General features: G+C 48.5%; 4 protein-coding genes across 6 annotated transcripts; 2 read left to right on the top strand and 2 right to left on the bottom strand.

Annotated features, from left to right (window-relative positions):
• The first annotated feature begins 82 nt into the window (after positions 1–82).
• LOC117148156 (protein wings apart-like) lies at positions 83–8,883 on the top strand. 2 transcript variants are annotated; one of them, XM_033315389.1, is made up of 8 exons: positions 83–785; positions 1,560–2,684; positions 3,329–5,941; positions 6,269–7,111; positions 7,180–7,349; positions 7,415–7,503; positions 7,564–7,754; positions 7,861–8,136. In XM_033315389.1, the coding sequence occupies exons 2-8, from the start codon at positions 1,641–1,643 to the stop codon at positions 8,134–8,136; spliced, it is 5,226 nt and encodes a 1,741-aa protein (XP_033171280.1). In that variant the 5' UTR covers positions 83–785; positions 1,560–1,640. The 2 variants fall into 2 exon arrangements, with proteins under 2 accessions (XP_033171280.1, XP_033171281.1); XM_033315390.1 differs by lacking the exon at positions 83–785 and having other exon boundaries at positions 1,641–2,684; positions 7,861–8,883.
• Positions 8,884–9,350: 467 nt separating this feature from the next.
• Positions 9,351–10,319, top strand: LOC117148160 (protein bcn92). Its single transcript, XM_033315394.1, has 3 exons — positions 9,351–9,589; positions 9,650–9,770; positions 10,145–10,319. The coding sequence occupies exons 1-3, from the start codon at positions 9,510–9,512 to the stop codon at positions 10,220–10,222; spliced, it is 279 nt and encodes a 92-aa protein (XP_033171285.1). The 5' UTR covers positions 9,351–9,509; the 3' UTR covers positions 10,223–10,319.
• A 99-nt stretch (positions 10,320–10,418) lies between these two features.
• On the bottom strand, positions 10,419–13,643 carry LOC117148159 (6-phosphogluconate dehydrogenase, decarboxylating). Its single transcript, XM_033315393.1, has 3 exons — positions 13,536–13,643; positions 13,237–13,460; positions 10,419–11,812 (listed from the first exon to the last, which is right to left on the bottom strand). Exons 1-3 carry the CDS (start codon positions 13,541–13,543, stop codon positions 10,599–10,601), a joined length of 1,446 nt encoding a protein of 481 aa, XP_033171284.1. The 5' UTR covers positions 13,544–13,643; the 3' UTR covers positions 10,419–10,598.
• Positions 13,644–14,013: 370 nt separating this feature from the next.
• On the bottom strand, positions 14,014–17,393 carry LOC117148157 (D-2-hydroxyglutarate dehydrogenase, mitochondrial). Of its 2 annotated transcripts, none has more exons than XM_033315391.1 (5): positions 17,277–17,393; positions 15,689–15,945; positions 15,489–15,630; positions 14,734–15,427; positions 14,014–14,667 (listed from the first exon to the last, which is right to left on the bottom strand). In XM_033315391.1, the coding sequence occupies exons 2-5, from the start codon at positions 15,878–15,880 to the stop codon at positions 14,094–14,096; spliced, it is 1,602 nt and encodes a 533-aa protein (XP_033171282.1). In that variant the 5' UTR covers positions 15,881–15,945; positions 17,277–17,393; the 3' UTR covers positions 14,014–14,093. The 2 variants fall into 2 exon arrangements, with proteins under 2 accessions (XP_033171282.1, XP_033171283.1); XM_033315392.1 differs by lacking the exon at positions 17,277–17,393 and adding an exon at positions 16,006–16,242.
• Between the last annotated feature and the right edge of the window lie 4,564 nt (positions 17,394–21,957).

The following is a 21,957-nucleotide window of genomic DNA, read 5'->3' as shown; positions in this document are numbered from 1 at the left end:
GATAGCGCGAATGCTGTTCGCTTAATTTTGCGCCACAAGTATCGATAGTGAGCCCCACGCTATCGTCTCCGGCGTATCGATAGTTTCGTGAATCGTTAGCCCAGCTCTAAAATAGTGTTTCTCTTCTCTCGTGTAAAAAAACAGAGAAATTAAACTTTTTCGCGCATTTCGCCAATGCAAAAATTGAAATTCGCGATCGCGTTCGTTTGCCCTGCAGATTGCACAACTACGCGCTCTCGATTGGCGCCGATTTAGCGGAGAATCGCGAAATCAAAGAAATATTCGCAGCAAGAAGAAGAACGGAACGGCCAGTATAATCGTATTGTTGTTTGTGTTGGTGTTAGTTGTGTGTGTGTTTGTGGGTGTTGTTGTTGCTGCTGCTACTGCTTCTGGGATGATGCTGTAAAGTAAAAGTGGTGGCAAAAGCACTAAGCCCGTGGTGCGACGCAAAAAACACGCTGCAGTTAGCGGCCAGGCGGAAAATGATGAGAGTGATGGTGGCTTGAGTCCCGAGTAATCGCTAAAATATCGAGCACACAGTTCGTGCAAATCAAATTGCGCCAATAAGCAAAAGCAAACGCAAACATCGTTTGTTTTATTGCATTCCACGCACACACACACACACCTATATATATGCACACGCACGCAGTCGCATACATATGCGCTGCAGCAGCAACAGAGATTTTTTTATTTGACCACACTCACTCACACACGCAACCACATGCATCCACGCAGCAAACGGATAACAACAAAAACAAAGAGAGCAGCCAAATGTTTCGCCTGAGGTGAGTTGTTGATTTTTGTGAATTCCGTTTGGCGATTTTTGCGACAGTAAAGTGCAACAAATTGTTTGTTTTTCGGCCTTTGCTTTGGAAATTGGTCTTGATTTGATTTCGGTGCGTGTGTGTGTGGAAATTGGAAATCGCCTGTGTGCGTGTGTGTGCGCGCACTATCGAGTGCTCTCGCTCGCACCGACGTACTCCTTGCGGGCCCGCGTTTGTTGTGTTTTGCTGTTGCTGCACTTCTCTCTGCCCAGCCAAACAAATCGCTCATTTTTAGTAAAATTCAATAACTGTCCGCAGTGCGAAACATGAATTAATAGTTAATGATTGAGTAGCACGGGCTGCATTGTGGTCCATGTCCTGCGAATCCTCCAACCACCCTTTCGATGCCTCCGCGGAGGAAGAGTAGGGTCTCTTTCGGGGTTCGGATTGCTAATCCTTGGATTGGTACTAGCCATAAAACTAGGTTTCTAGTCATCCGTGTCCTTATCTACCTATCTGGGCAGCCAAATCCAACTAGGTTCGATATAATCCCCAGCATGTGCTCATTTCTTGGTCCAAATAGGCCTGCAAATACATATATGTTAAATCGATTTACTGTTACCTAGTTTCTCTGCAGGATAATGAAATGGTAAATACCGAATTGTACAGCTGTTTCCGAATGGTTGTATGTATAGTGAAATTCATGTGGATAAAGTCCGAACTTTACTCAAATGAGCGATGCGTTTGCTGTGCGTTTGCCAAGAAACCGGTCAACTAATGTTTCTCCATTTCCAGTGACCACATCACCAAGGATTAGAGCCAGCAACACAGAGTGAGAGGATACAAGAACCAGCCAAGGAACCACCGCTAGCGAAGATGTCGCGCTGGGGCAAGAACATCGTGGTGCCGCTGGACTCGCTCTGCAAAGAGAAGGAGAACACCAACCGGCCCACTGTCGCCCGTTCCGTGGGCACCGTTGGCAAGTGGGGCAAGATGGGCTTCACCTCCACGCGCACCTACACCATGCCCGCCATCCATCCCATGGCTGCGGCAGCGGCGGCCGCGGCGGCCGCCGCCAGTCCCTCCCAGAGTCCCGCCTCCACGCAGGATCACGATCCCAACGACCTGTCCGTTTCGGTGCCGGAGCCGCCGAAGCCGAAAAAGTTCTTCAAATCGAGGAATACAGCTCCGCCGGAGGTTATAGCCCAGATCATTCAGCAGCTACCGCACTGTGGAGCCGGCGCATCACCCATGCGGGACCATTTCTCGTCGGCCGGTGTTGGTGCTGGTGGTCTCACGCCTACTTCCGGTGCCCAGGAGGCGGGCGGAGTGAAGCTGAAGCCGGGCAAGGGTGCCAACTCCGCAGAGCGGAAGCGCAAATCGCCCAAGAAGAAGGCAGCAACAACGCCAGCCTCCACGCCCTCGACGCCTGGTGCGTTCTACGGCGCCTCAGATCGAGATGGCGATGGGCTAAGCGATCCCGCCTCGGAGCAGCCGGAGCAACCGTCCAGTGCCTCGAGCAAGCAGAAGCAGAAGAAACCGAAGGAGGAGAAGAAGCTGAAGCCGGAGGCGCCGCCTTCGCGGGTACTGGGCCGCGCCCGCAAGGCTGTCAACTACCGCGAAGTGGACGAGGACGAGCGCTATCCCACGCCCACCAAGGATCTGATCATTCCCAAAGCGGGGCGCCAACCGGCTGAAGTGGCGGCGACGGCAACACTTGCCGCCGCTTCGTCGGAAGCCTTCATCAGTTCCACGTTTGGCAGCCCTGGTTCGGAGCCGTCGTTACCCCCGCCTACGTCAGCGCCAAGTGCAACTGCGTCCACGGCGTCCCAACTGCCCTCCGCATCCGGCGGCGCGTCAAATCCTCCCAGCGCCTCCCGCACGCCAGAACATCCTCCTATCGTGCTACGCATCTCCAAGGTGAGTTACCGGGATTTACTAATTATGGTTTTTAAACTCTATAGACCTGAATATCAGTTGATTGCTTCTACTTCCCTCTATTACCTAATACACATAATAGTAATTTAAATTAATATATCCACCACACTAGTGGGTGCCCCTGCTTTTTTGCTCTTCACCACTCCGTTTCTGGGTATATTTCACTCAGTGAACAGTTATCCAACTCTAACTATTTGCCGAGTACCCCAAATGCGATCACCCTCTCTCTCTCTCACGCGCTCCGTCATCTCTTTTGTCCGGCCACCTCTCTTGCTCACCAGTGCTTCGTCTTTCTTCGTTTCCCTCTCTTTCCCTTACCATTCCCTGTGTGTGGGAAAGGGAAGGCAGCGCAGCGCGCGAAGCAGTGTGAAATTACGCGCGCTTTTACATGGCAAACCAACGGAATTGGAGTCAAATCGCTCTCCCGAGTTGTTGGTGTTTTGTTTTTCGTTCCGCATTTATCCGTCGGTTCTTGCCCATTTCGGTTCACTTGGAGTGCTAATTACCGGGAACGCGACACAGTAGTGCTTATTTTCATTTGCCAGATCAGCTAGCCAGAAGTAGGATCAGAAATAGTGGATCCCAATAGAAGAACCTAGCTAAATGGGCACTCTTTCGTTTTCCAGGGCACTTCGCGCTTGGTCAGCACGGATAGCGAGGAGCCGCCGAGCAGCTCGCCCGCTCACCAGAACCAACTGAATCAGCTTTCGGTCACGGAGGAGGAGCCAGCGGAGCGGTCCGGAGACGAAACAGTTCCTGCAAGTACGCCAAAAATCACAGTGAAGCCACTGAGGCCGCCCCCAGCAGCAGATTCCGTCGATGGATCATCTGCGGCAGTTGGAGGAGCATCAGCAGGCGATTCTTTCGAGGAACGCAAGTCCCAGTCACTAGAACCCAACGAGGACGAGGAGGAGGAAGAAGAGGAGGAGGACGAGGAGGAGGAACCGCCGGAGATCAATTACTGCACGGTAAAGATATCCCCGGACAAGCCGCCGAAGGAGCGGCTCAAACTGATCATCAAGACGGACGTGATCCGCAACGCCATCGCCAAAGCCGCAGCAGCAGCCGAGTCCCGCAGTGAAAAGAAGTCGAGGAGCAAAAAGCACAAGCACAAGCAGTTGCTTGCCGCAGGATCTGGTGCCGCTCCAGCTTCTGGAGCCACCCCCGCCGAGATCAACTCAGAATTCAAGACACCCTCACCTCATTTGGCTCTCAGCGAGGCCAATAGTCAGCAAGCACAGCATACACCATCTCAACTACATCAACTGCACCAGCTGCATCCGCAGCGAGGCTCCGCAGTCATATCACCAACAACCCGATCGGATCACGACTTCGACTCGCAGTCCTCGGTGCTGGGCAGCATCTCCTCGAAGGGCAACAGCACGCCGCAACTGTTAGCGCAGGCTGTGCAGGAGGATAGTTGTGTGATTCGCAGCAGGGGATCTAGTGTGATCACCAGTGATCTAGAGACGAGTCAGCACTCCTCCCTGGTGGCTCCCCCCTCGGACATTGAGTCACGACTGGAGTCCATGATGATGACCATCGACGGAGCGGGCACGGGAGCAGCATCTGCGGTGCCGGAGACTCCACTGCAGGAGGACATACTGGCAGTGCTGCGAGGGGAAGTGCCACGGCTAAATGGCAATACGGACCCGGAGCCAACCGAGGAGGAGGATCAACAGCAACAGCCGAAGAGGGCCACGCGTGGCAGGGGCAGAAAGGCTAATAACAATGTGGATGTAACCCCACCCGCCACGGAGACCAGAACCCGAGGTAGGGCCAAAGGAACAGATCCGACCACGGCTGCCATATCGCCACCAGCGGGCAAAAGAACCACGCGGGGCACTCGAGGCTCCAGAAAAGCCGAACAGGAAGTCGACATGGAAGTGGACGAAACGGCGGTAGCGACGGTGCCAGCAAACGAAGAGCAGCTGGAACAAGCCACACTTCCACCGAGGAGGGGTCGCAATGCTGCTGCCCGAGCCAATAACAATAATTTGGCAAGCGTAAACAATAACATTAATAAAATAGCCGCCAATCTGTCCGCCAAGGCCGAGGCCAGCCGACTAGCAGAAGGAGGAGTAGCGGGTGGAGCGGCACGAAGCTATGGTCGGAAACGAAAGAACCAGCAGGTAACGCAGGTGCTTCAGCAGGAGCCAGCGCCCGAAGAGCAGGAAACTCCTGATGCTGAGGAGGAGCAGCCCACACCCGCCAAGATTCCGCACACAGATCACAGGGAACATTCGCCAGACCATGATCCGGATCCTGATCCAGATGAACTGTCGAACAACTCAAACAACTCCTCGTTGCAGCACGATGGATCCTCCTCCTCGCCCCCACCCCGCGATTACAAGTTTAAGGATAAGTTTAAGCGAACATTGACACTGGACTCGCAGGGCGCGGCGAACGCCGGAGCGGGAGGAGCAGCAGCGGCGGCGCCACCTGAGTCCTCTGGCGAACAGCGGGGCGCTGTCAAGCTGGTCATCTCAAAGAAGAAAGGCAGCATCTTCAAGAGCCGCGCTCTGGTGCCATCCGATCAAGCGGAACAGGCTACAGTGGCCAAGCGGCATCTGTACAAGCACAGTTGGGATGCTGCGCTAGAGGCGAATGGCGGTGGAACCAACAGCGATGCTAGCAATGCCTCGGCATCTGGCGTGGGCGTCGCTGGGGCGAAGGATCACCTGCATCATTTAGCGGCGGGCAAGTCCGACGGTGATTTCGGTGACAGTCCGTCGTCAAACAACAATGGCTCCTCCAGTGCGTGCAGCAGCGCATCCACGTTGCGCGGCGATAGCCCTGCCCTCGGAAAGATCTCGCGACTGGCGGGAAAACAGGGAGTACCTGCCACCTCCACTAGTTCCGATGCCTTTGACCTGGATTTGGAACCAATTGCCGGAGAGCTCGACCTAGAGCGTAGTGCAGCGGGTGCTTCCGTTGGTGGAACGGGGACAACGACAGGTGGAGGTGGAGCGACGGGCGGTGGCGGCCCCATTCGTGTCGACCGCAAAACTAAGGACTACTATCCAGTGGTGCGGAACGTTAAGACGGCCCATCAAATCCAGGAGATCGGCGAGTACCAGGAAATGGACGACGATGTCGAGTACATCCTGGACGCACTTCAACCGCACAATCCTCCGGCAACACGCTGTCTCTCCGCCCTTCAGCTAGCCGCCAAGTGTATGATGCCCGCTTTCCGGATGCACGTGCGTGCCCATGGCGTGGTCACCAAATTCTTCAAGGTAAGTTAGATCCCCAATTCTTTAATATATTGAGCTCCAAACCACCTTTGGGCTCATGTTATTTGCATAGTTGGATTATGTAATTGAAGCTTATCAAATTCAAAATATCAGCTTTCGGTATAGCTGTTCCCAGAATAGCAAGTTTGTTTTGAAAGCTGTCTTGCTATTTTGTTATTCTGTATTAAAAGCCTGTATAAACCCTTAAACCATTGCACTGGTACATTAACCAACTTGTATTGTTTTCCACTTTAAATCAGTACAGATTATTGATTAATTTCAAAGTGAACAAAAAACCTCTTTGTTAATTAACTGACTATTTAACTGTAGGCATTATCCGACGCCAACAAGGACCTCAGCCTGGGCCTGTGCACCTCGGCCATCATGTACATTCTTTCCCAGGAGGGCCTCAACATGGACCTGGATCGCGACTCCTTGGAGCTGATGATCAACCTTCTGGAGGCGGACGGCGTGGGTGGCAGCACGGAGACTGGGCACCCGGATAGAGCGGGCTACGACCGCAACAAGCAGAAGGTGCGCGAGTTGTGCGAGGAGATCAAGGCGCAGGGCAAGGGAACGCATCTCAACGTTGATTCTCTCACTGTTGGCACGCTGGCAATGGAAACGCTGCTATCGCTGACATCCAAGCGCGCGGGCGAGTGGTTTAAAGAGGATTTGCGCAAGCTGGGTGGCCTGGAGCACATTATCAAGACCATCTCAGACTTCTGCAGCCCGGTGATTGCCTGCGACACGGAGATTGACTGGCAGCCGACGCTGCTGGATAACATGCAAACGGTGGCGCGATGTCTGCGAGTCCTCGAAAACGTGACGCAGCACAATGAGGCGAACCAGCGCTACATGCTCACCTCTGGCCAGGGAAAAGCAGTGGAGACGCTCTGCCAACTATACCGCCTTTGCAGCCGACAAATAATGCTGCATCCTTCGGATGGTGGTGGCAGCAACAAGGAGCATCCGGGTGTGGCGATGCGCGAGCTGCTGGTGCCGGTGCTCAAGGTACTGATCAACCTGACGCACACGTTCAACGAGGCGCAGCCATCGTTGGGAGCCGAGCTGCTAGGTCAAAGGGGCGATGTGGTGGAGACGAGCTTCCGGTTGCTGCTGCTCTCGGCCAACTACATTCCCGACCAATGTGTATTTGAGCTAAGCATACTGGTAAGTGTGTGATTTATATCTTTTCGCTTCAAGTAACCAATTTCAAACACTGATTCCCACCTCTCCAGGTTCTTACATTGCTAATCAATTTGTGCATGCATACTGTGCCCAATCGGGCTGCTCTAATGCAAGCTGCCGCTCCGGCAGAGTACGTAGCGGATAATCCACCAGCGCAGGGATCTGTGAGTGCACTGCAAGCTCTGCTTGAGTACTTCTACAAGTGCGAGGAGCTGGCCAGGTAGGGCACACTAACACTTCTAGTCACATTTTCGCATTGCTTTATATTATGTTCCACGCCCGCAGATTGGTGGAGAAGAACACGGACGCCTTCCTCGAGAGCAACGAGAAGGGAAAAAAGAAGCAAGAAGAAGTGGAGGAGACAGTCAACAATCGTGAGTATTCAGCGGATCGATGATCTGTGACCTATGCTAATTGCCGGTCGGTTTTGACAGTTGTACAACGAGCCGGCCACCACATGGAGCACACGCTAAAGGGAAGTTATGCGGCCATCCTGGTGGGAAATCTGATAGCGGACAATGAGTTGTACGAGTCGGTGGTGCGCCGCCAGCTGCGAGGAAATAGCTTTAAGGAGATTATTGGCGTCCTGGAGAAGTACCACACATTCATGAACCTTACATCCAGCGTGAGTCTCACAATATGTCATAAATTTTCAGTTCAGATCGATAACATCCTTATCCATCAAACTGCACAACCTTCTAACTCGTTAACATTCTCCCCCATTTGTATAGTTGGAGGCAGCCTTTGTGGCGCATATGAAGTCCACGAAGCGCATCATCGACAACTTCAAGAAGCGCGACTACATCTACGAGCACTCGGATGAGCACGACAACCCCCTGCCCCTGAATCTGGAAACGACGGCGCAAGTCTTGGCCGTGGGAGCGGACGCGTCGCATGCTGCCTCAAGCTCGACCACGGTCGCCTCTGCCTCCGCACCCTCATCCACATCGGCCACAGGAACGACGAGGGCGCCGCGGGTCTATAAAACGTACAGCAGCCACAGGTAATCGGACCTGGGATCGGAATCGGAATCGAAGAGCCATCGCAATTGTCGTTAACCACACCGAAAGCCTGCCACCAAAATAAAATTCTGTTGTTTGTGATTATGTAATTTGTTTATGTGTTGATATAACAACCACTATATGTATGTGTATAGTCTGTAATGCACCTAGTTTCAGTCAGCTGTACCCCACGTATATATAGAAGTATATAGCTAAGAGCGATAGGATACAATGCGATCTGATCTGTTTTTGCGTTTGTATTAACCCAAAGTGATAGCGAATTCCTGAGCATGGTCTGCGTTTTAACTAAAGAAAATGATTAAGATTGACGAAACGAAAGCGACACCCCGAACAACACAAAGATCCAAATCCCCACTAATATGAGTACGTTATATAGTCATAAGCAATATTAGCAGCTAAATGTCGGCTTACCCTCGAAAGCACACACCCATGTAAATATTCTTTAATCAGCGATTTTATCGGACGCGTCTTAGGTTTATTTCGAATGTGTTTTTTTTACCTATTCATACTTTAAATATTAAACCTTTTTTTTATTGATTGTAAAACAAGCGCTCTTAGCAAAAACGCTGCAGCAGAAAGAGCGAGAGCGATAGACATGTGTAAAGAGAGAGATAGAGGAAAATTCTAGATTAGATGAGGGAAATAAAGTTATTTTATTGCCTAAACGTAAGCTAAAGAAACTCTACTTATAAAACTAACACTGATAAATAAATATATATATGTATATGGATATATGTGTACGTTTACAACCACAAAAATGTCATTTTTAGGCTACAAAAATCAGATTTAAAAAGCAAGCGCGCGTGCAAGAAAGAAACAATTTCGGGAACAAAATATATATATTTATTTTGTGTTTTCAACGAGTACATAATATATTGTTCTTGCGGAAAAAACAAACAGAATTAAAACTAAAATTGAAAAAATGCGTCAGTTGTTTTATTTTGTATAAAGGGAGTCGGGTAATTTGGTTTTTATTTTGACATCAACTTTAAAATATTGCGGATAACTTAACACATTAACTCAATTTATTTCTTATCTTTAGCAATAATATTTAGTATCACAAAAATAGTTTTTTTTTATGCACTTGCAATGATTTTCGCTCGACGCAGTGTCATCGCTAAGACTCACGCACGTGACACCACAGTGATACAGTCAGCTGTTTCTGGTATTTTTCTGCCGAAAAGCCAGTATTTTCTGCCTTGCCGCATGTAATTTTTATGTCATCAGTCGGTCCAATTGGCAGTTGCCGCACCGAAACAAGAAACCAGGGTCAAAACAAAGCACTCATCAATTAAACAGCACTCCAATCCACCAGCCCCCCCGCTATTCTGTTCCATTCGGCCAGGATCAGGACCAGGATGTCGACCCGTCGCCAGGCGATCACGTTATACAGGAATCTCCTGCGCGAATCGGAGAAGCTGCCCTCGTACAACTTCAGGTAGGTGTTGTGAAAATGAAAGGCCGCCGCGAGTGATGAGCAATGTACTCCGGATTTCAGAATGTACGCTGCCCGCAAAATACGCGACACATTCCGCGCCAACAGGAGCACCAGGGACTACGCGGAGATCGATCGCCAAATGGCCGAGGGCCAGCAGAATCTGGAGCTGATACGTCGCCAGGTGAGTGGTCCGTCGGAATTCACCCCTCTCCCTTATCAGCAATGCTTAGAAGTATCCAGAAAACGCAACACTCCGTCTTCAAGATCACAGCGCATCCAAAAAGAGTCGTCGTTTATTTACCAAGTTGTTAGGAACTCAAATAATTAGTGGTATAAAAATACTACTACCAACTACTACGTCCCTTATCAAAGACAATCAATTTAAAGATTAAAAACATTAATGTATATTTAAAGTAGATTTTATCATATATATCTGATTTTGCAAATATGGGGAATGGAAAACTCAATTACCATCCTATTAGAAATCGAAAGTAACCATTTTGCCCCTTTCTGCTTATCAGCCGGTTGAGTTTATTAACCTTTGAATGTCCACAGGTAATCATCGGCCACCTGTACTCCGCTGACAAACTGGTCATAGAGAACAAGAAGACCCTGAAGCCCTCGGACGACTGAGGGAAATAAGGAGCGGAAAACGCGCTAGCTGAAGAGAGTACAATAGCAGGGAAGGAGCGGTAGAAGGAGCAGGAGGCGTCTCCAGATGAAGACAAAACTCGAAAGACTCGACCCACACACAATACAACACACCACACCACACGCATTGTTGATTTTAAATGGCACTTGCATCCACGAAACCAAGGAATCAAAATCATTTGCTAGCAAAAAAACACCAATTTAATGTTATGTTTAACAACAATTATGAAATTCTATATACATACATATATATTAATGGTATAAATAAGTACTAAAGTACTCCAGAAAAAAAAGAAACACCTAAGACACCGGCGTCAATGACATGGAATGTGTGAGCTGAAAATAGAGCAGGTGGAACCTACGCCTGGTAGGTGCTGGCGGACACATTGCCGCCGGTGCCCGTCCAGTTCGTGTGGTGGAACTGACCCTCCTGGCCCAGCAGCTCATAGGTGTGGGCGCCGAAGTAATCCCTCTGGGCCTGCAGCAAGTTGGCTGGCAGCTTGGCCGTGCGGTAGCCGTCGTAGAAGCTAAGGGCAGTGGACAGGGCCGGCACGGGAATGCCCCAGCGGAAGGCATTGGCCACCACCTCGCGCCACGAGTCCTGGCCGCGCTCAATGGCCTTCTTGAAGAAGTCGTCCAGCAGCAGGTTGGACAGCTGCGGCTGCGACGTATACGCGTCCTTGATGTTGCCCAGAAAGACGCTGCGGATGATGCAGCCGCCGCGCCACATCAGCGCAATTCCGCCGTAGTTGAGTCTCCACTTGTTCTCCCTGGCCGCCTCTCGCATGAGCATGAATCCCTGGGCGTAGGACACGATCTTGGCGCAGTAGAGAGCGTGCTTGATATCATCGAGGAACTTGGTTAGGTTGGCCACTTCGGCCTTGGTCGAGGGTCCCTTCAGCACGCTGCTGGCCTGGACGCGCTCGTCCTTCAGAGCAGACAGGCATCGCGAGAAGACCGCCTCGCCAATTAGCGTCACAGGCACTCCATACTGCAGAGCAGCGATGGCCGTCCACTTGCCTGTGCCCTTCTGGCCGGCGGTATCGCGAATCCGCTCCAGCAGATGACCTTTGCCGTCCTTGTACTTGAGAATATCACGCGTGATTTCGATGAGGAAGGAGTCCAGTTCGGCCGAGTTCCACTTGCCGAACTCGTCTGCCATCTGGTCAGCCGACAGTCCCAGGCTCTGCATGATGTGATACGCCTCGCAGATCAGCTGCATGTCACCGTATTCGATGCCGTTGTGCACCATCTTGACGAAGTGACCGGCGCCTCCATCGCCCACCCACTCACAGCAGGGTTCACCGTCGGCCTTGGCGCAGATCGCCTGGAAGATGGGCTGGATGAGGGGCCATGCGGCCTCGTGTCCGCCGGGCATTAGCGAGGGTCCATGGCGGGCGCCCTCCTCGCCGCCGCTCACGCCGGATCCGACGTAGAGCAGGCCAAGTTTGGCCAACTCGTCGCAGCGACGAGATGTGTCCTGATATTCCGAGTTGCCGCCATCGATGATCACATCGCCGGCAGAAAGCAGCGGCACCAGCTGCTGGATGAAGTCGTCGACCGCACTTCCAGCTGAAATTGGACCGAGTTTATTTCTGATTAGCGTAAAGTCGATTAAAGCAGATCGAATTCCTCATCGGGGTTCTCTAAAGCTCAACTATCGTAGACTCATTTTCCAAAGCGTTCTTAGCGAGCGCCAGTTCTTTACGTGAAGAAATCATCGATTTAGCCAGAAAGTAGAGCGTGCGATTGGACAAGGTCGGTTGGTTGTTTTTGGAAAGTCACTGTTTTGTTTTGGAGGTCACCCTGGTGGTGAGGCGTCCCTTGCGCCGGGTGAGCACTTCTCCAGCACAGTGGAACCAGATAAGGCCAACGAGTCGTGGCGATAATAGCATTGATCTATCTATCTAGCGGTCGTTGGTGCTGGTTTGTGGGACACACTAGCGGTCAAGATTGTGGGACTCGCTCTGTTCAATAATCAACTAGCGTTTTTTGTATCGTCATCCTTGGTAACTTAACTACACTGATATTCAATCACCTTTGTCCTTACTAACACCCACCCTGTGAAAGTGGGAGTTCGCAAAACCTGTCACGCAACTTTCAAATCTACATAAGTTCAGCACAAAAACCTCCAGAGCTATGTACATATGTTATTGACCCACACTGTATTCTTCTAAGGAGCAGTCTCCAGACGAAATGACTCACTCGCCTGGCAACTCGCAGGGAAGGAAACTGTAGGTTTTTCGGCTGGTCAAATCCGAGAAAATCGCCCGTTTTGTGTGACCTATAATGAATGTCAAAGATTTCTCTCTGCGCCGCGTTGTTGTTGCTTTCGCACGAACAGCTAGCTAGGTAGGGAGGTGGAGATAAGCCGGGCACGCCGATCTAGAGGTGAGCGGAGTTTCGGACACGCGAGTGTGGTAGACAAACGCGTGAGTGACCTGGAAATCACCTTATGCATTGGCTCGATGGTTTAGGTATGTAGAGGCAGCTTACCACAACTATGTGATTAGATAAAACTCACGCCAGACTTGCGGTTACGGTTTTCGAAATGGCACTGATTCAATTATAAACCTTTTATCAGAAGTGAGCATTTAAAAGAGCTAGTTTTCAAGTCAAAACTATCGCATACAAATCTTACGAAGTGCCATCCCTATCATTTGTACAATAACAACTCCTAACCCAGACTTTGTGGTTAAGGCCGCAGCTCAATGATCTCTAAACAGTTGTTTTTTGTGTTTACTCCACCCCTTCACCGTTTTCTCGCGCTCCCTCCTCTTCCTACTTCACCTGCTTATCCTCTCTTTACCCTTTGCACATTGCAATATGAGCCGCAAAAATCATTTGATGACTTTGCTTTGACTTTTTCACCAATTCACCAGCACGCGCGCACACATGTAAACTGAGTCACCAACACAGCGATCGCTTGCAGCAGGTTTCGATGGGGTTTCGATGTTCTGCGCTACCCAGCCGCTGAATTTTGATTAGCAACTCACCCTTGACCAGCAGCATGACCTTCCGGGGGCTCTTTAGCTTGGAGACCATGTCCTTGAGCGAGTCGGCGCCAATCACGTTGGTGCCTTTGGCCTCATTGGCGAGGAACTCCTTGACCTTAGCCACCGTGCGGTTGTAGGCGCACACCACGAATCCCTTCTCGTCCATGTTAAGTATCAGGTTTTGGCCCATGACGGCCAGGCCGATGAGGGCGATGTCCGCTTGTCTGGAAGAGATCCGGGGATGGGCGACGTTAGGATCGCGGAAAACTCCAGGGAAAAGGGCATTTCCCTCTACTCACCCGCTCATGTTTTGTGTGTTTTTCGTGCGGTTTGTGTTCCAACAATGATTTGAGTTCCCAATGTTACAATCTATATATGGCACTGTTAAGCGCCAGCTCGTCGATCGATAGTCGCGCCACAATGTTAGGTATCGATAAGTGCGGAAAAGCTCCACTCGCGAAGCTTTCGCAAGGCGGCAGTTTGACTTTGAAGCTATCGCCGATCCTTAAGCAATTAATGCCGGTTGGGGCTAGTGTTGTGAGTCCTTGGACTCTAATGGGTACTGCTACTAAATATTGTGCTTCGTAGTATAACAGTAAATGCAAAGATACTGTTTTTCCTATTATTACCACCTAATACCTATAATATGGTATTCTAAAAACTGGTATACTCTCCGAGTGTTATTTTTTTCGGACTATTCTATAAGCAGCTTTTGCCCTTTGGTTTCGTGCCATATATGATGGTTCTTTATAACTCCACAAGTTTAAACAAATTAAGTTTTAAAGCCATTTCTGTATTATAAGGTTATACAAATTATACACAAACAAAAAAAAATCGAACCTATTAGTTAGAAGCCTTCAGTTGAGCACCTTGTAGGGATTGAGGATGCTGTTGGGGTCCAGCAGCTTCTTCATCTCGCGCATGTAGCCAATGGCCACCGGGTCCTTGGAGTAGTGCAGGTAGTCCTTCTTCAGGAAGCCAATGCCGTGCTCCGCACTAATGCTGCCCTTCAGCTTGGAGGTGTACTCGTACACGAAGGGTTCGACCCGCTTGTAGATCTCGTCGTTGAACTGCTCGCAGGACACGTTCAGGTGCAGATTGGAGTCCCCCAAGTGGCCGTATCCGCAGACCACTGTGGCCAGGGGACCGCACCTCTCCCGCATCACGTCCACAATATTGTAGAAGTCCCGCAGAGGCAGCGAGATGTCGTACTTGAAGCAGAAGCTCTTCTCGATCAGACCCAGCGGCACCATTTCGCGAATCTTCCAGATCTCCTGCACCTTGCCGGGATCACCGGTTACGGTGCCATCCTGGATCTCGCCACGCTCCATGCCGTCCCCAATGAACTGGTTGATCTTCTCCTCGTCGTGGTCACCGTTGCTGCCCGAGGTCTCGATCAGCATGTAGAAGGGAAAGCCCGAAATGGGGGAGCTATGGAAAATTAGTGTGTGATCAGGATTGATAACGCTCAGAGAAGACAAAGGTGGCGCAACTCACTTCAGGAACTTGAACTGCTCGAGGGCGGTGTTCAAGGCCCGTTCGTCAATCAGCTCGCAGGAGCTGAGGATCTCGCCCAGATTCCGCTTGGCACTGACGAAAGTCTTCAGTACATCGTCAAAGGAGTTCAGGCCGATAAAGGCCACGTTTACCGCTCGCGAGGAATGGGGGCAGAGCATCGAGAGCTTCGTGACCACGCCCAGAGTGCCCTCGGATCCTATGAACAAGTGCTTCATGTGGTAGCCCGTGTTGTCCTTCTTGAAGTTGGACATAAGGTCCAGCACCTGACCGGTGGCCAGCACCGCCTCCACGCCCAAAACAGAGCCGTGAAGATTGCCGTAACGCACCACCCGCACTCCGCCCGCGTTGGTGGACACATTGCCGCCGATGTGGCAGCTGGCCTTGGCGCCCAGGTCCAGTGGCACCGTCAAGCCCACCTCTCTGGCCCTCTGATCGAAGTTCTCCAGGATGCAGCCCGCCTCCACGACAGCAATGCCGGTGACCTCGTCCACGGATAGCACCTTGTTGAGGCGCGCTAGCGACAGCACAATCTCGTCGCAGATCGGCACGGATCCGCCCACTAGACCCGTGTTCCCGCCCTGCGGCACCACCGCCAAACGGCGCTCGTTGCAGTACTTCATGATGGCGGCCACCTCCGCCGTGCTTCCGGGCTTGAGCACCAACTTGCTGTTGCCTGGTTGAAGTAATTCATTGAAGGGCACACGTATGTGGATGAATTTGGGGCCGCCACCTACCTCGAATCCTTTTAAGGAAGCAGATGTTGTATCCCTCCAGGTCCTCAGTGAGCACGAAGTTCTTGCCCAGGAGCTGCTCGAAGTGCGCCACATCCTTGTCGGTCAGAGTGGCGTAGTTGCCGCGCTGCACGTTGTCGGTGATCTGAAATGTGGGCTGCATCAGTTCTCCGCAGCGGACAACTCGCCACAGGAACACCTACCTCGGTTAGCTCCGGGATCGGAGCCCCGCTGCCCGCCATTGTGCGCACAGTGGTTGCGAAAGCGGGGTAGGTGGCTGCCAGGGCGGTGCGACTGGTGGTGGTGATGGTGGTGGTGGTGATAGGCCGCCTCATCAAGGTGGTGGCCCCGGCGCTGGCCAATCTGCGCACATGCAGGAGCTGCTGGAATCTCATCGTGGAGGATGGTTGCGGAAGGGGCTTCGCGTTTATCTGTTATATACCGCAACTGTTATATGTCTCTGAAATGGGGAACGGCATGAGCACACTGGAATACCTTTGGGCCATACAAAATTCTTTACTTTATACTAAGCGCTATGGTGCATAAGAAGCGGAGTTATTATTATTATTGAATAAGCAGACTCGATAAGCAGACTCTCTTTGATTAGACACAATGCCAGACTGCCGGACTTCCCCGGGGCACTAGGATGCTTATCACGTTATCACGCCACCATTCATCCACTCGAGGGGGTTGTGGACGCAATCTTCTCCTCACCACGGACCGTATCGCACTGATAGCAGGGACACCAGGAAACCGAACTTTTCCACTAGACCTCTCGGGCTCTAGAGCTATATCACTATATATGGCGACGTTATCAGCCCCTCCGACTCTGCGCGTGCATGCGAAATTAGCATATTTATTATGGACCACGCACACACACACTCGCACACACGCACACCGCAACACGGTCTGGATTTGGTCTGGTTTGAAAAGTGCAATCCACGGTCCGTGGAGTCAAGATCTTTATGAGGCCACACAGATTATCGCCGGCAGGTAGATCCCTACACAGAAACGGTCATAAAGCAATTTGGCTCGGGGCCAGATTGGAAGAGATACATATTCAGATACAGACTCGGATACGGATACGGGTACGGGTATATGCATGGATAGATATGCCTGAAGGATTTGCACCACCCGGTCACGGTGGATTAGCCTTCGTGCAAGAATGTATTTGTATTTTGCAAGGAACAATATTGATTGATTGCAAGTTATGTACATATTTAAGATCAGTAGGCAGGAGCTGCACATACGGAATCCTTCTGCCTATCTTTTACATAGTAAGGTTAAGTAATTAACACAAATACTTTAAAAATAATACATATATGAATATAGTCTTTGAGCGGGTTAATAGCAATGCCCATCCCTCGTAATCATTTTTGGGATCTATGTTTATTCGCTCTCGCTCTCTCTGCCCTGTATGTTTGTCGTTTTAGTTTCATTACGTCAAGAGTTTTGAGCTTTTGTGTGTGTGCCTGTGTGGGGTGCGAACGCGTGTTGTCTGTAAACAAGCAAGACAAACAGCAACACTGGGTTAACAGGTAGCTGATAAGCGCGAAAACAATATCAGCATCTGCATACGAATGTAAACCGGTTGTGAAACGAATGGCAAATGTGTCACTGCAGTTACTAAAGGGATTAATTAGGATCCTTTATTGACTAACACACGACAAGTAATCGGGAATGGGAGAGCCGCACGCGCCAGAGTCTCTCACTGGAAAATGGAAAACCCGAAAGAGAAACTAACCTAGGAGCACTCAAAAGCATATTGATCGGAACACCAACTGAACTTACAATGTTTATGTACGGATGGATGGGGGTCACGTCGAGGTCCGGCTACTCCTTTCACCCATAAGTCAGTAACTGCGTCCTTCAGAGCAGCGTGCAAACCGGAATCACAACAAACCGCAACTAAAATTCGAAACGCAAAAAAGGGGCAGATTAGCGTTAGTTAAGAGATACGATGGGCGCCAAGCCCCAAACCATATGATCGCTGAGCGAAAGCTCCCCAGGAGAGAGATCGAACTGAGCTTTCAGAGCGAAAGAGAGTGAGTGAGTACACCACAGTGGCGTTGCAGAAATTTGAATAGTTCATATTGGGGATCGATTTGTGTTTTACTGTTTCTGTTTCATACTTATTTATGCATTCGTGAACGGGAAATAACACAATATACTAATACAAAATTTTATGTTTTTGTGGGAATGTGCCTTCTATAATTCAATTACTTCAAATAACTACAAACAAAATCTTGATGCTTTGGGAAATTAAATTGATGAATCTCTGATTACCCATTGGAATTTGTTATCAACAATTACTATTTACTACTATTATAACTTATGTGTATTATTTATGCCTGAGTTTGTCTTGGTTGCCTTTCAAAATGTAGCTAGCTGTATTGTAAATTCACTGTGTAGAAATGAAAGAATTAAAATTTTTATATAACCGCTAGAGTCAGTTTTAAATTTAAGCATATTTATTACATATTTTTATACGGTAACTTCCTAAAATTGCAAACTTGTAATCAAAACCAGTACGGATTTCACCTCGCATAACAACTGTTATAAAGCCACTTGAATTCACCACACGCGCGTTGGCCACGCCCACTGAACCACTAAACATTTAGCTTGCCTCTGTCCTTTTCTTCTCCGCAGGCGGCACAATGGTGCTATCTCTGTTGCACCCCATAAAAAAACCTTTTCCGGTGGTGCGCCCATTTTTTATTCGCTTCGATCTTCCGTCGGCATTTTAAACTACCAATTAGCAGCGACTTCTACAATTCAATCCACTGTGTTGTTGTACCCAAAAAAAAATGGAGAAGATAGATTTCTCATACACTTGTACCTGTATCGCAACTCGTGAGTTTACTCCAAGAATTGCTTCTTGGGTATCGATAAAGTTCCAAAAACGATGGCTAATCACTTAAAATTTATAGCTTACAATCTGGGAGTTCAATATTTCATTTTGTATCTCTATCTGAACTGAAGATACATATGTTGGATGTATTTTGATTAATTTGTGTGTCTTCATACCAAAAAGTGTTAAGTTAACTGTCTATTGTCCTGTTTAAGATTAGTAAACACTTTCATTTTCCTTACCACTTTATCAGTTTTTTACGACAGTTTCTTAGGGATTCTTTCTTCAATACTTTTAAGTAGAAAGGTGTGGATCCAACATTTACCGCCATTAAATTTAGATCTTTTTCCAACTAGAACGGAATATCCACGCATGGAAATTATAAAATCACTGTTTTTAAGATTTCATGAAAAAGTATTGCCCAGTGCTGAATTATATATATTGCAATTAAAACAATACCAAACGCCAAAGCATTTCGACATTTTGCTAACAACATTTTCTCTGTTTGAAAATCGTTGGCGAAGGTACAAAGCGGTGACAAAAATATAGGAACATTTTGAAATCGAAAAGAGGACATGATTAGAAGACAATTGAAACGTCAAATAGTCCTATTTGGCTCCCCCTGCCATTTTCAATTCCTACGCTTGTTCACACCCTTAATGATCTTAGGGGTGGGATTACATACACCCCTTGGGAACTCAGAATGGATCCCCTTTTGAGGGTAATTGTATAACGTTTGTTTGGGAAATCGGTTTGTAGAGGCCACGGAAAATGGTGGAAAGGGGTGGGTTGGTTCAAAAGGTCGCATGGAAGGGCAAGTGTCACGGGAATCAACCCTTTATCGCTGTTTCCTGATTTTTAAGGATCCGGCCTTGGTACAGTTTCGATAGGTTTTTATATTGAGTGAAAGTAGGGTTTATTGCTTTGAATTTGAGTAATGGCATAGTTAAGATTTCAAAGTTTCTTGTATAAGTACATATTATTATTTTAAAAGATGCACAATGACTAGGATGAAATTTGAAAGTTGTTAACTTAAGTTCTAAGTTATTTCCAGCGAGACTATTCGTTGCTTAAATGTATTTGTGCTAAAAAACCATCTTCAAAACAATCTTAAGTAAACGCCTGCTCAATATTTACATCGCCAATGCATTTTTAGAGTTTGGAGCATTCCAATTTGGTTAATAATGCACAGTCACCACTTAAGGACCCGAAGGACCTCCTCAATATTCCATCCACTGAAAACTTCAAGCGCAACTCGAGGACTTCCTGTTTTCGCTGCACAGAGTTGGCAGGTCAATTAGCAGATTGGAAAGGACAATGGCAAATGTGTGCAATGCGCAGAGGGTGAGTTATTAATAATGGAGAATGGGCGATATTAAAGGAAGTAGGGGCTGTTGGATAAATTAAGACATTTGGGATTCGACTTACCTGAAATATGTTTTTTTTTTCCCCATAATACTTAAAGTACAAAATACTTTATAAAAGTTTTTAGAATATGCCAAATGGTAAGAAATATGACACAAGTGCTTAGAAATCATGAAAAGGATTCTTAAGGTTGCACCTAAAAAAATAAAGCTTTTACATGATTTTGTTTTTCATAACTACCAGTCTGGAATTTCTACTCCCATTTATTTCGGTGGTGATCCCTTGCGATCCATTTTCATTTCTGGCCCCGCCTCAAAACCTCTAAAAGACTTCATTACGATTGCAATGAGCACAACAACAACAACCCACTTTTGGTTATCACATCCGCATGCACACCCGTTGGAAATGCCAACAAAAATGGTGTAGGTAGTTCTGACAATTGCCAGCACCAACAACCACACAAGTACAACAACAGGTTCGTTAAAATTTTTATTACAGCAGGGTGCGAGCGAGAGGGTTGAACGCCAGCGTTAACGTGCCAGAGCGAGAGGCAATGTGAGAAAAGCACGCGCAGCAATTTACGCTCATTAGGCATTTGTCATTTTTACGAAATGCAAATATCGACTCTCTCGCTCATGCCCTAGAAGTATCGTTCGCCCCAAAAACAACAAGCAATAAGTTGGAGGCAATTAATGAATGGCAAGAAGAAGAGCGCATGCTCGAATTCTTGTACAGTTCAACATGTGAGGAAAAGGCAAAAGAGGAAAATAACATCGAAGGAGGAGGCCACAACTAATAGAAAAAAAGCTCAGAAAAAACACACACAGCATACAAACACACCGAGTGATAACAAACTAAGCAAAGCAGAGAGCGACAGAGAGAGCAAAAGCACTTAACAAGCATAAAAATAATATGGCGGCAGCAAAAAGAAAAGGAAACGAGACGAGACAAGCCAACAAAAAGCTAATCGGAATGATGAACATTTGTGGGGCTCAGCGACGTTGTTGTTGGATGAGGTGGGAAGAGTAAGAAGAAGACCGACAAGAGCCCAAAGCAACGCACCCATACCACAAATGGTGTATGCACACACGCACGGGCTGGCACAAAATGAAAAATGAAATGCCAAAGACGGGCACAGTGGGTCATGAGTGATGGATATTTTAAACACTAATAAATTTAAAACTTAATAAAACAAGTCAATATGTATGTCAATTATATAATTATATTTTACTAAACGGCTTCATTTACATTTACATCGTAACATTTTTTATTTGTATGAAAATTTAGGAAAAATTGCTGTTCTACAAAATTAGTCCACTGTACTCATTGTTCTCAAACTGCAACTGTAAAGCAGTCCAATAATAATGGATCGCTTACCACTGTTCAATGGGGTGGAGAGAATAAGCATTTCGCTCTGCCTCTGCGCATACGCTATCCTCCCCTTCTCAACCGACACACCCGTGTGTTCCTGACAAGCACAACTAATAATAAGGTAAAGCCGATCCGACCCGATCCGATGTGAAAAAGAAGGAATGAGAAAGGAGGTAGAGGTAGGCAGGTAGTGGTAGTGGTGGTGGTTTTGATGGCACGAAAAAAGAAGATGAAGTATAGCAACAATCGGAGTCGAGTCGGACCGGGCGGTAGACATTCGAGTGTACACACATAAAACTGGCTTCGCGCGTATTTATGTATGTACATACCCGGTACCCACAGAGAAGAAGGGTATACTGGGCACGTGGTTTTAACTGAAATTTGTGATAGTTGTCAGCACCATTCACTTACAAATAAACATTTCAGAAGGTTTTCATTTTGAAGGATACGACTGAAGTTAGCGAGGCATGGTATATGAAAAAGGGGTATTTGAAAGTCGAGTCACCGGCCCATGTTTTGTTTTCTGAAACGGAAGGGGGCCTACAGTCGGGGTGGTTGAGCACGCATACACATGCCCGCCAGCTGTAGTCTGCCTGTTTTTTTACTCGTTTTGGTTTTGCTTTGTCAAACGAACTGCTGCCGTTTCATTCCAACCCCAAGCGAACGCATGGCATCCCGCTCGCACACGCTATGTGGCCAGGGCCACTCCTAGTGGCGTCGCACTCGCACCCGCGCATTTCGGTATAGAGAAAAGTTATTAGTCGCAACGGCATCTGAGAAGAGAGAAGCGGATCCAGCTGCACACCACCAAACATTCAATACACATGCGCTCATTTTGTTTCCGATTCGAACGAAAAGTAGAGTTGTCGCTGTGGCGCGCGGTTC

The sequence above is a fragment of the Drosophila mauritiana genome, chromosome X, assembly GCF_004382145.1.
Source record: "Drosophila mauritiana strain mau12 chromosome X, ASM438214v1, whole genome shotgun sequence".
Taxonomy (NCBI): Eukaryota; Metazoa; Arthropoda; class Insecta; order Diptera; family Drosophilidae; genus Drosophila; species Drosophila mauritiana.
This window is presented reverse-complemented; position numbering and strand designations above follow the sequence as displayed.

Coding starts and splice junctions, on each gene's coding strand:
- LOC117148156 (XM_033315390.1), top strand. CDS start 1,641: ATGTCGCGCTGGGGCAAGAACATCGTGGTGCCGCTGGACTCGCTCTGC. Junction 7,350..7,414: donor AAGTGCGAGGAGCTGGCCAG/GTAGGGCACACT, acceptor CCACGCCCGCAG/ATTGGTGGAGAAGAACACGG. Junction 7,755..7,860: donor TCATGAACCTTACATCCAGC/GTGAGTCTCACA, acceptor CCATTTGTATAG/TTGGAGGCAGCCTTTGTGGC.
- LOC117148160 (XM_033315394.1), top strand. CDS start 9,510: ATGTCGACCCGTCGCCAGGCGATCACGTTATACAGGAATCTCCTGCGC. Junction 9,590..9,649: donor CTGCCCTCGTACAACTTCAG/GTAGGTGTTGTG, acceptor TCCGGATTTCAG/AATGTACGCTGCCCGCAAAA. Junction 9,771..10,144: donor TGGAGCTGATACGTCGCCAG/GTGAGTGGTCCG, acceptor GAATGTCCACAG/GTAATCATCGGCCACCTGTA.
- LOC117148159 (XM_033315393.1), bottom strand. Junction 11,813..13,236: donor GGTCATGCTGCTGGTCAAGG/GTGAGTTGCTAA, acceptor GTCCAATTTCAG/CTGGAAGTGCGGTCGACGAC.
- LOC117148157 (XM_033315391.1), bottom strand. CDS start 15,880: ATGAGATTCCAGCAGCTCCTGCATGTGCGCAGATTGGCCAGCGCCGGG. Junction 15,631..15,688: donor CGATCCCGGAGCTAACCGAG/GTAGGTGTTCCT, acceptor CCCACATTTCAG/ATCACCGACAACGTGCAGCG. Junction 14,668..14,733: donor GAGCAGTTCAAGTTCCTGAA/GTGAGTTGCGCC, acceptor AATTTTCCATAG/CTCCCCCATTTCGGGCTTTC.